The 12,371-nt window shown below is 37.4% G+C and overlaps 3 protein-coding genes across 4 annotated transcripts in view; 2 read left to right on the top strand and 1 right to left on the bottom strand.

Moving 5' to 3' along the window:
* The window catches only part of Lamp3 (lysosomal associated membrane protein 3), an 89,742-nt gene extending 87,368 nt beyond the window's left edge, over positions 1–2,374 (top strand). The window contains exon 7 of the mRNA XM_060370880.1: positions 2,175–2,374. The gene's annotated coding sequence lies outside the window, so the exon portion shown is untranslated. The remainder of the gene's footprint in view (positions 1–2,174) is intronic.
* A 747-nt stretch (positions 2,375–3,121) lies between these two features.
* On the top strand, positions 3,122–4,530 carry LOC110565050 (olfactory receptor 2L5-like). The gene has a single exon (XM_021662642.2). It carries the CDS (start codon positions 3,280–3,282, stop codon positions 4,216–4,218), a length of 939 nt encoding a protein of 312 aa, XP_021518317.1. The 5' UTR covers positions 3,122–3,279; the 3' UTR covers positions 4,219–4,530.
* Positions 4,531–8,805: 4,275 nt separating this feature from the next.
* LOC110565051 (olfactory receptor 2L13-like) lies at positions 8,806–11,575 on the bottom strand. 2 transcript variants are annotated; one of them, XM_060370877.1, is made up of 2 exons: positions 10,662–11,575; positions 8,806–8,824 (listed from the first exon to the last, which is right to left on the bottom strand). In XM_060370877.1, exons 1-2 carry the CDS (start codon positions 11,573–11,575, stop codon positions 8,806–8,808), a joined length of 933 nt encoding a protein of 310 aa, XP_060226860.1. The 2 variants fall into 2 exon arrangements, with proteins under 2 accessions (XP_060226860.1, XP_021518318.2); XM_021662643.2 differs by lacking the exon at positions 8,806–8,824 and having other exon boundaries at positions 10,594–11,575.
* Between the last annotated feature and the right edge of the window lie 796 nt (positions 11,576–12,371).

Below are 12,371 nucleotides of genomic sequence, written 5' to 3'. Positions count from 1 at the left end.
CATTCAACTATTTATGGACATTTAGGCTATTTACAATGTATATTTACAATGTCTGGCTATTCTGAATAGAGCATTAATGAGCATGCATGAGCAAGTATCTGTTGTAAGATACAAAGTTCTTTGGGTAAATGCCTAAGAATGGCACAGCTGAACCTTGCATTAGATGGATTTTCAGCTACTTGAAGAAATTCTACCCTGATTTTCATAGGGGTTGTGCCAGTTTGGACTGCCACCAGCAATGAAGAACTATTCCTCTTTCTCCACATCCTCACCAGTACATGCTCTCAATTATTTTATTGCTTCAGAAATATTATCTCAAGATGTGTGAGGAATAAGACAGGGTATCTATTTAAAGATAAACTGATATGTAATATCTATGCTTGTGTTTGATTTGTGTTCTCTGCATTCCCGAAAAGAGATAAAACAAATTTGCTTAAAATTTCTTAGCTTGATTTTATTTTCTATTCTAGTGGTTACCAGGCATGTTAGCACATGCCTCTAATCTTAGCACTGAGGACTCAAAACTAGGCATAGCTCTGTGAGTTCTATGTAGGCAATGCTGGTCTACATGGCAAAATTCTAAGCAAGCCAGTGCTATGTAGTAATACTCTGTAGTTACTAATGGTTACATCATTTTACAGGATAAATGACCAAGATTAAACAGAAATACAATATGGAAGAGATTATAAAATGTACCTCAGTGCACTATAAAGTTCTTGCCGCCTTTTTCTGATTGCTCTTTTTCCCCGTATGTAGTGCCCTGACTACAGTTCGTTAGGGGAATCAAGACAAGTTAAAATCTATTTGAACGATCTGTAAATAGATGAATCATTTCCATTTTACCTTGGGAAAGAGAGACAATAACATGGTTTGGTTTGTTATATAAATAAGAATTCTCTCTCCACTTTCAACTTTGAAATAAATATTCAGTGGCTGACCCACTGTTTTTTTCAGATGCAGCTTTCTTTTAAATAATGTCACATTACGCACTATTGTCACATAGGAACAGGAAAATGCAGGTAACTGAAACTGTTTCTTTGGCAGTTCAGGGAAGTCACGTTTAAGAACTGATTTGATATGTCAGGCAGTGTTTCTCTTTGTGATTCTTATCTCAGCATTGACTCATGGGAATATTATTACATCCCGTGTAAAGTACAAATGGTGGCAGCCATCACCACGTTAATCGCATTGTTAATTATCAATACTACATTTCAACCAGACACTTAAAATGTCAATGTGAATGATGTACCGTAATGTCAGTCTAGAATGTTGGTTTCATGATGAATCCAAATATACCTTATGAAAAATCTGCTTTCGCAGCATTTCATGTTTTCAATAGCCAGTTGAGGTTCATTTGCTAAAAGCAGACTCACTTTGTTTCTCACAATTTACTTCAAGCTTCATGCGTGCAATAATTTTCATCTTTTAAAGTGATTAAATCTGGCAAATTTTTATGGTATGGCAGCAACATCCCAGAATGCATTAGTAGTGTGTACAACATACAACATCACCATGAAGCCTGTAGGTGTTTGGGTGCTGTTACTGCATTTCTCATATCTTGTATTCATATATTTAAAAGACCCTTATACATTCTCTTTGTATAGTCTGTTCTGAAAAATTAAAATGATATTTTGAGGAAACTTTCTGGATCCTCAAGTTCAACAAATAATTTTCCTTTACTTTTCTTCATAATATACATGGCATTTAGACAACAGAGCCATATATTTCAGTTTTGAGCAACATTTTCTTTCACTTTATAATTCCAAACCATAATTGTTTTGCATTAGGCATGTTTTAGGAATGCATATATATATATATATATTTGCACAATTATCCAATATTAAAACTCCAATTGTTTTGCCTTTTCTAAACTCAGTCTTAACTGTTTTAACTGATTTTTTCCCTTTCAAATGCCCTCAACTTACTTCAGAACTTTCCTTAACTGTATTTGATCAGCCCTGGTAATTTTAGTTTCAGGAAATCTTTATCAGCATCTTAAAATAAGTGGTAACTTTACTATGGACTTAATAATGCTCCGTGTGCCTCTGATGATGCCAGATTTTCTGATAAAATTTCCATTTTTCCAAATCACTTCTTCTCATTCGATGGGTGTGTTTGTGGGTTTTTATGTGTTTGTGTTTGTATATTCCTAAGTGCAGCATCTCCCTCTTCAGTCTACAGATTTCCTGGCTGATATTCTTTGGCCCTAGAGAAGAGAGACATATCACACATTCTCTGGGACCAACTTACTATCCTTCTGCTGGCAGCAACCCCTGTGGAGGAGAGAGGACCACCCTCAAGCTCAGCCTGAAGACTCAGGATTTAACCACCTGTTGGAGCCCATTAACAAGCCTGAAGCCAACGCTGAAAGGTCCAGAGTCCTCGTTTGTTTATCCCTCTACTTTGCATTACATGTTTTTAAAAATATTCATTTAATTTTTAAAAAAAATACACAATATTAATTTTTTATTGTTCCAGTTAATTCTAAGATGGATAAGTCATAAAAGTGTGTGTTTAAATTTCCACCTTATGTTGTAGATAAAAGAGAGGAAAATATGGAGTAAAGAAAAGGCAAAGGGCTCTGTTAGAGTCTGAGTAGAGGCCCAGCAGCACTTGTTCCTTGTTCCTTTTGTGGAATGAAAGTGATGCTTAAATGTTCACAGACAGGGTCTAGTTAGAGTGTTCCAAATGTGAATAAAGAAAAAAAAAAGACTTTGTGTGGTTTGAACTTGTCAATAAGCATTATTTACACATTTCTGAAGAAACAACAGCTGATTTTATAAGATCTTCTTTTTTATTAATGTGAAGGGTATACATAAGGAAGAAATACAATTTTTAATGATATTATTAACTGTTGCATCTTTGTGTGTTTCTTCGAGTGGGAGTATGGCAACAACGTGTCATCCTGGTTGGAAAGAAAATGTATTAAATTATGAGCCTGGGTTTTAGACATTTACATTGGCTTCAAACATATAGTATGAACTCTCATGTTCATGACATCTCATTTTGTTATGAATGAAAATATTTATTTTCCTAATAGGGTTACTATGGACATATATTATTCTTATAGATCTCAGGTTTCAGTAAGATATTTTGTTCATATATGTTGGTCTCCTCCAGATTTATGCATGAGACAGAATGTGAGTCTAAGTACACTATTCTTTGCTTAGCAGTTATGATCAGTTACAGTCTGGTGAAAATCATGAATTGCATTATTTTATTGTCTTTTATGTAATTTACTGTTGCATCTGCTTTTAAGAAAATCTGAATGAACACCGAATGGATAGTTATAATCAAACATCTACAGGTTTTATCTTATTGGGATTGTTTCCCCCATCAAAAACAGGCCTGTTCCTCTTCATTCTGATTGTTCTCATCTTCCTGACAGCTTGGATTGGCAACCTGTCCATGATCCTCCTTATTCTCCTGGATTACCATCTCCACACACCCATGTATTTTTTACTTAGTCAGCTTTCTCTCATTGACTTAAATTACATCTCTACCATTGTCCCTAAAATGGTGTCTGACTTTATGTTGGGAAATAAGTCCATCTCCTTCATTGGCTGTGGGTTTCAGATCTTCCTTTTCTTGACTTTTGGGGGTGCTGAAACCCTTTTGCTGGCATCTATGGCCTATGATCGTTATGTGGCTATTTGCTATCCTCTCCACTATGCCTCACGTATGAATAAAAGAACCTGTGCACTGATGATAACTGGATCTTGGGTGCTGGGTTCCATTAATTCCTGTGCTCACACTGGGTATGCTCTCCACATTCCTTACTGCCGATCCAGAGTCATCAACCATTTCTTCTGTGATGTCCCTGCCATGTTGACTCTAGCCTGCATGGACACATGGGTCTATGAGTATACAGTATTTGTGAGCACAATACTCTTTCTAGTGTTTCCATTCATTGGCATAGTGTGTTCTTATGGCCGTGTTTTTCTTGCTGTCCACCGCATGCATTCCGGGGCAGGGAAGAAGAAGGCCTTTTCTACCTGTAGCACCCACCTCACTGTAGTAACTTTCTACTATGCGCCATTTGCTTACACCTATTTACGCCCAAGATCCCTGCGATCTCCAGCAGAGGACAAGATTCTTGCAGTCTTCTACACAGTCCTCACACCAATGCTCAATCCTATCATTTACAGCCTGAGAAACAAGGAAGTGATGGAGGCCCTGAGGAGGATGACTCACAGAATTTTCTTTGCAAAAATGTAGACAAGTTGCCTACCTGAGTCCAGGACTTAGGTACAAGTATACCCAGCACTGGCCTTCTCCAGTTAAATCATAAGACCCGAAATAGTCCTTAAAGAGATCAAGGATGATAAGGGGTTAAATATAGGGTGCAGTCTCAGTGAAAATTAGGAACAAAAATGTCATTCTTTAATCTTTTCACTTTTTTCTTCAATTTTATCTTTGAGATTATAATATTATTACATTTCTCCCTTACCACTCCTTCCTCCAACCCTTTCTTCTGTCCTTTCCACTTTCCTTCAAGTCCACAGCTTCTTTTTCAATAATTGTATTTGCACGCAGATGTGTATAAACACAAATATAATAAATATAACCTGTTGATACAATGTTATTTGTGTCTTTATTTTCAGGGCTGATCATTTGGCATCAAACAAGAGGGTGTGCTCTTTCTTAGGCAAGGCCACCTTTCTAGCTTTCTTCTAGCTTCACTTTCTTCACTTGCCTATGGTTTTTGTGTAGGGTTGAAGTGATCTTTTACTTGTCAGTTTTCATGTCCCTTGGTGTTGTTATTTAGCTCATGTTTGGCCACTCATATTGATGAGACTTTATGGGTGTAGCTTCTGATGTTACTAGAGGACATAAATTCACGACAAAAGTCTCTGACCTTCTGGATTTTACAGTCTTTCCACCCCATCTTCCACAGTGTTCCTGAACCTTAGGTGAGGAATATTTTATGGGTATATCCATTGGATCTAGGCTTCACAATTCTTCATTTTAGTTGGTTGTGGCTTTTTATAGTGCTCTCTCTCAGCTGCAAAGAGAAATTTCCTTGATGAGAGTGAAGACTACATGTATCTGTAGATATCAGGACAAATGTTTATAGATTGTTGTTAGATATTATGTTGGTTTAATAAGTCAGTGGTTGTAGATTCTCCTTCAATAATTGTGTTTTTACTAGCACTGAGAAGTTAGCTGGTTTTTTAGTCCCAGAAACAGTTTCCCTCTTGTTGCATGTGTCTTAAGTCAAATTAGAGAGCTATTAATAACCATCAAGGAAGCCACTACTACACTCTTATGGTTATAATGTCATGTTATTATTGATGTTGTTCATCATAGCTCCTAGGACTGTTGGTTGCTTCCTTTCTTTGGAAGCTTTCATAGTGTCTTTTGGTTCTATGACAGCTAGTACTCAGCTATGGTGTATTCAGGTTAGTTCCAGCTCAGGAGTCTCTGGGTCCTGTTTTGAAGTGCATTGTATCTTCAGCAATAGATACTTAACTTTCATACCATCATTAACTATTTTGTCACTCCATGTCTGACCTCTTATTTCACTTCATTTCTGCAAGATTCATTCATGTCTCTGTGTTTCACTTTTATTGCCATGTATTATTTATTGAATGGCTTTGTCATAACATATTTACTCATTATAGGGTTAATAAATACTTCTATTTGGAGTATATTTCGTTTAAAAGCCACAGTGGAGATTGTTGTCTAAATGTAATTCCATGTAATTATCCCCCCATACAAGATTTCTAAATATAAGCATTTTTAAAAATAAATTTATAACAAATAATATTTTCTAACAACAGAATGTAAAGATGGGTCTGCCATTATGAGCCAATAAAGCCTATTGAAAATTTGCTATTTGTTAATTATAGGAATATATTGATTCATCAATAAAATTTTAGTTATCATAAATGCAACTGAAATACTTTTTAGTAATTTTATTTATTATTGAATATAATGTTTTTTCTTTTCTTTCTTTTTTCTTTCTTTCTCTTTTGGGAATCTCACATCATGCACCCCTATTGTACTAACCAACAGGCTTCTCATGTCTGCCCCTCCTCCCCCAATACCTCACTCCACACAAAAACAAAGAAATAAAAAGAAGAAAACAAACAAGACCATTTTGTGTAGTCCATATATTCATTAAAACATGGTCGAATTATTTTTATTTTACTTATTTTATTTTAATTGTTTTTTATTAATTGCAGTATATTCAGTTTGTATACCCCCTGTAGCTACCTCCCTCCTCTACTCCCAATCCCACCCTCCTTTCCCCTTCTCCACCCATTCCCCTCTCCCAGTCCACTGATAGGGGAGGTCTTCCTTCCCTTCTGTCTGATCCTAGCCTGAGAGGGGAGTAGCCTTACCAGGCCATAGATGAAGACAATGCAGCTACTCCTCATGGTTGAATTCTTAATGGCCAACCACCCAATGGAGGATGAGTCTTTCTCCACCTGCATCTGCCTCAGAAGCTATTAGCTGATCAGATCCAGGCAGTGGCCAGAGAAGGGCAGGACCAGGTCTCCCACTCCCATGCCACCACCTACACTGCAGTGCTGTGGGCCAGTGACGGGTGGGAACAACTCTCCTGAGACTGTGGACATTAGCAAGTCTTCAGGTGGCAACCCTACCACAGCATTGATATGGCTTTGGTGGTAACACAAGTGCAGACATCAACACAGCCCTTAGCCATATCAGGGCCATTGACCCACTCATGACCTTCAGAGGATCCAGCAACCACAAGCCTCAATATGTTCTCAGGTGGTTTCACATGTTACCCATGCCAGCGTTGCTTTCTAAGGCAGCAAATCCGAAGGCTATCACCGGGGAATCAGACAGTGGCACAGACTGCAAATGTCCACTTTGTCTGGGGTGGCAGCATGGCCCGTTGACACCAACATGGGTTCTGGTATCGTGAACCACAGTTGTCCTTCAAGAAGACCCAATCTAGAAAGTGAAAACTTTCCTCATCTTAGGCCTAAGTTGTTGCCCATACCTAGGGTGATCCCTCAGCCCAGCAGCAGATTCTGGGCCTGAGTTTGTGTCTGCCTAAGTTCTGGACAGCAGAGCTTATGTTGTAAACCATCCCACCGACCCCTCTCCTTCCTTCTGAACTTAGTCTATCAGATCACATCAGGAGTGGCTGTATTGTCATCTTCTGTGGCCTGGTAAGGCTGCTCCCCCCTCAGGAGGAGGTGATCAAAGTGCAGGCCAATCAGATTATGTCAGAGGCAGTCCCTCTTCCCGTTACTATGTAACCCACAAATTTTCTGGTTCTGTTGCTCTCTGTGGAGACCCTGTCCTCTCCAGATCTTACTATTTCCCACTTCTTACATAAGATTCCATTCACTCTGCCCAACAGTTGGCCGTAAGTCTCAGTGTCTGCTTTGATAGTCTGCAGGGCAGAGCCTTTCAGAGGCCCTCGGAGGCAGGCTCCTAGGTTGTTTCCTGTTTTCACATTTCTCTTCTTTGAGTGTGTTCTTACAAGTGTCGCATCTGTTGACATGTTGACACTTCCCAAGCTGAATTTTTACCTAGATGTCTTTAGATAAAAACAGTTTGTTGTGATTTCTTATACTTGCAAGCAAATGGATGAAAAATTTACCACATTATTTGCTGTACAAAAATACTTCTAGTAATCTGTGTATAGTGTCATCCGTATCATAAAATTCAAAATTCCATCAATGACATCCAAGAGGATAATATTCTAGGATCATTTTTATTAGGTTTACACATATTATCACATTATCTCCAGAGGAGTAGTCCTGTGTCAAATTGCTTGCAGGTGATTGAGAGAGTTAAGACACATGATTGATTACATCCCAGCTGCCCTTTGGAGATTCTGCCTGATTAATTAACATAAAAATAAATCTTTCCTTTTTTCTTTTGAGTTCAAATATATTCTTGTGTTATGAAAGAATATAATAGATCTAATTGATTGTTGATCTCTTTATAGAATGTGTGACAGTTTAGAAAATACTAAAACCTTACATTATTGACATGCTGAAGAACAAAACATACAAAGTTGTGGAGCACAATGCCAGTGACACAACTATAACAGAATTCTTGTACCTTAGGCTCAGAAATAATTGCTTAAAAAAGAAAACAGGACTGGCTGCATTGTCCTCCTCTGTGCCCTCCATTATCAGTGGACTTGGAGAAGGGAATGGGAGGAGATGAGGGAGGGAAGATGGGATTGGGAGGGAATGAAGGAAGGGGCTGCAGCTGGGATACGAAGTGAATAAACTGTAATTAATATAAAAATAAAAATTAATTTAAAAATACTCAGTAAAATTAAAGAAAAGGTAAATGTAGGAGCCAAAGGAACAGAGTTTACTGTTCGAGTGTGTCTCCTAAGAATTTCAAATTTATTCCTATATAGTTTCAACAACATGACTGTCTAAATATTTACTGAATAAGAATGTCACCAGTAGACAAACTAATTTGGATGAGGAAAAGGCTGTGATGCCTCAAACCCAGAAAAAGAACACAAACAACAAAGGGATACTGAGAATAGGAGAAAAAGTCTTTGCCAGAGAAGGGCATATAAATTTATTATCTAATAGCAAATGGTCAACCCTGAAGGCATGCTCATTCACGTAACATTAGTAGAGTTTGCAGGTCGTATTTAGGAACACACACTTTCATGCACACATGCATACACATGCACACACACACAAATAAAAATTAATAAAAAAAATTTCCAAGGACTTTTAAAGGCAGCAAGGAAGGATATACGCGAGGCTTGAAGGGAGGAAAGAAAATAGGAAATGATATAATTATTTTATAACCTCACAAATAATCAAAAAGAGAAAAATGTTTCTTTCAGCAGCAGATGAAATATATTGGTCAGAAATACACAACTAGTCAGAATGAAGTGAATAAGTGGCCCTGTCATTCCCAGCCTTGATTGGCACATTACAACAGCCCTCCTTCCTTCACCCAAGGCTCAGGAACATTGTGCAAATATAGGCATAAGGAGCCAGAAGACCAGAAGTACTGTGAAATAGTGTCTTCTAGACAGAAGAATGATGAATCCATGAAATCTCAAAAATATAATGTCCTAAAGATGATTTGTATAGTGACCAAACAAAATGGCACAGCAACATGATGTATAAAAAAATCACAAAGTATCATCCTGAGATAAAGAACTACAAGGAAGTAATGGCTTTTTAGAGAGAGGGAATCCATTTCCCCAGTGAAAAATGAGTGGAGAGGTTATCCAGCCCTAACTTGTCAGTCTTAAATGCATGCACATATGTACAAAACTAGGCTGATAATGATAATTACAGAAGAAGTCATAGACTTTTGGTGGATCATAAGATGCCAGAATGGTGAGAAAAAGGAATATAAATATAGTGTGCTCATCCAGAAAGTTCTGAAAAAGCATTTTAGAAAATGTTAAAAGAAAAGTTGGTTTCATATAGTCTTGGCAGCAATTTTATTTCAGTGTTTTTACAAAAATAAAAAGAATTGTAAATCAAATAAATTCACCTAGAATGGCCTGCTACAGAGATGGCCTACATATGTAAATTATAGTCCAGAGGACCATGGTATGAATAAAAGGAACAAATGACAGTTCTCCAAATCATCAATTCTATGCTATCACACTTTATTGCTTTTCATCTTATCAATAGTCAGTACATCATAGATACATTCCAAAATACCACATCTATATGATAAAACTGCTTTAAGTGAGAAATAATTGTATTTTCTGATAAGAATGATACAATATTTCATACATATATATATATATGCTGTATAATGGTGAAATTAGGGTATTAGTTAATTTACCACCACCATTTTTTTTTTACTTTCTTAGGATGCATACACTCAACATCTTTTTTGAGATATATGAAACAGTATGTTTAACTATGACATAGAACTGCAGGACATAGTTTAGCTAACATGAATGCAATTGGAATCAGCATAAGGGTATATGCCTCTTAAAAATTTTGACTTTATTCTCTTTAAATTTAGGAATATTATGAGGATCACCAGATTTCATAATTTGTCTATTATAAGGACTGTATTGATTTGCAATTTGACCAACTTTATATAGTAGTTCTCCATTCTTCCTAATCAAATAGCATTTGATAACCACTGTCTTTTTTATGTTAACTATTCTACCTTGTTAAAGTAGTGCTTTCTGAGAGTTTTTGTGTTCTTTGAATATTCCACGACTTCCCTGTTGTTTCAATTTCAACACAGTTTCCCACGTGGATATTGGTCACTTTAAATGTATATAGTCCAAACTACACTGGATTGTAAATGTACAATATACAAAAAAACTTTGAAGAATGAAAATAATGAAATCACAATGCATAAGCAAAGAATTTCATGTCAATTTTGGAGAAACAGTTGGTAAAATTTGGCATAAATACTATCATATTTACAGTAGTATTTGTGTACTCATAATGCATATACCATATATTAATAGTGTAGTGATGTATTAATATTTACTGCTGTTATTATTGATATAACATTATGAATTAAGAATTATAGTAGTATATAATAATGAGCATATAACTTAATCTTAACTAGTAATGAATCATCAGAAAGTTATGACGTGTGTGACACACGTTACATTTCCAATGGACAGCAATGCTCTATGACATTCCCCAGGGGAACTGAAAGAGGAGTAGAGAGGGAATCATCAAGGTTTCCTGGAAGAGAATGTTCCAAGGACTCTTGTCATGGCCCCCAGCACCTCCTTATTCCTCAGGCTGTAGATGATGGGGTTGAGCATGGGGGTGAGGATAGTGTAGAAGACAGCCAGAATCTTATCTTCAGTGGGGGAACGGAGACTCCTAGGTCGAAGATAGGTGTAGACAAAAGGTGCATAGTAAAATGTCACCACAGTTAAGTGAGTTGAACATGTGGTGAAGGCCTTTTTCTTTCCCTCCTTTGAGCGCATGTGGAAGACAGCAAAAAGGACCCGTCCATAGGAAGCTGTGATGCCAAGGAAAGGAAGTAGGAGAAACAGGCTTGTGCTCACAAACACCATGTACTCATAAACCCAGGTGTCCATACAGGCCAGAGGCAACATGGCTGGGACATCACAGAAGAAATGGTTGATGGACCTAGAATGGCAATAAGGAATATGAAGGGCATAGACAGTATGTGCCAAAGAGTTGATTGAGCCCAATATCCAGGATCCTATGATCATCTTCAGACACATTATCTTGCTCATGCGAATGGGATAATGAAGTGGGTGGCAGATAGCCACAAAACGGTCATAGGCCATGGAGGCCAGGAGCAAGCCCTCAGAACATGCCATAGTCAGAAAGAAAAAAGATTGCACTCCACAGCCCAGGAAAGAGATGTTTTTCTGGCCAGAGAGGAAGTTAAATGCCATCTTGGGAACAGTGGTAGAAATGTACATCAAGTCCATGAGAGAGAGCTGGCTGAGGAGAAAGTACATGGGGGTGTGGAGCCTGGGATCTACACGAATGAGGTGAATCATTGCTGAGTTGCCAAACAAGGCCAGAGAGAAGACAAAGATGATGAGCAGCAAAAGCAGTAGTCCGGTTTGGTTTTGTGGAAACAACCCTAACAAAGTGAAATCACTTGAGCTCTGATTCCATGTCTCCATGAAAACGTATTTCTTTATCTTTCTTGAGAAAAATCACCTAAAAGTAAATACACTTACCATATTAAAGAGAACAGGAGAAGAGAGGAACAGAGAAACTGGCTTGTAATGAATGTTACACTAAACTGGTCTTCCTCCAACAGCGTAATTCTGTGGAACTTATTTTGAAGTCTGAACTGAATGTTCCTTCCCACTTCTGGCCACAGTCACAGTTCAAAGGTGTGGCATCATGAGTTAGATAGCTAATGCATTTCCTACTAGTAACTCAACACTTACTGCAATTAGGTACAGACTTTCTGTATCCATGTTATCCTGTCCTCTGCAACACTGTGCTCTCCGGCCATCCTTTGTCAATTGGCCTTATACTACACATATCCCAGGATCAAAAGCAAAGAGTAATTTGTGCAATTATTCAAATATAGTAACAAATCACCTGGCATTTCATATGTCTGTGGTAAGCATGAATACAATAATAAAGGAAGCTTGTTACAAAAAAATGTGAATACACTTTTGTAGTTGTCTAATCAGGAAATACTGACAGTGAGGAAGAATAGACAGAAACATGGTGGGTGCAGGACAACTAGGCAAGTGTGAAGTGCCCTGAGTCCTCATATTTTTTAAAATAAATACTTACAACTCGACAGATAAATATAAAGCATAAATAAAAATAATCACCACTATGATACACTCATGACTTTAAAGCATAGTCCCGCTTCTAGATTTCTGTATGCTTTGCTCATTAACTCATGCAATATCATGATCCAAAATTAGAACAACAAACTCAGACACATGGTCAAAT

The sequence above is a fragment of the Meriones unguiculatus genome, chromosome 17 (genome assembly GCF_030254825.1).
Source record: "Meriones unguiculatus strain TT.TT164.6M chromosome 17, Bangor_MerUng_6.1, whole genome shotgun sequence".
NCBI classification, from domain to species: domain Eukaryota; kingdom Metazoa; phylum Chordata; class Mammalia; order Rodentia; family Muridae; genus Meriones; species Meriones unguiculatus.
Note: the sequence above shows the minus strand (reverse complement) of the source record. Positions and strands in the feature narration are given on the sequence as shown.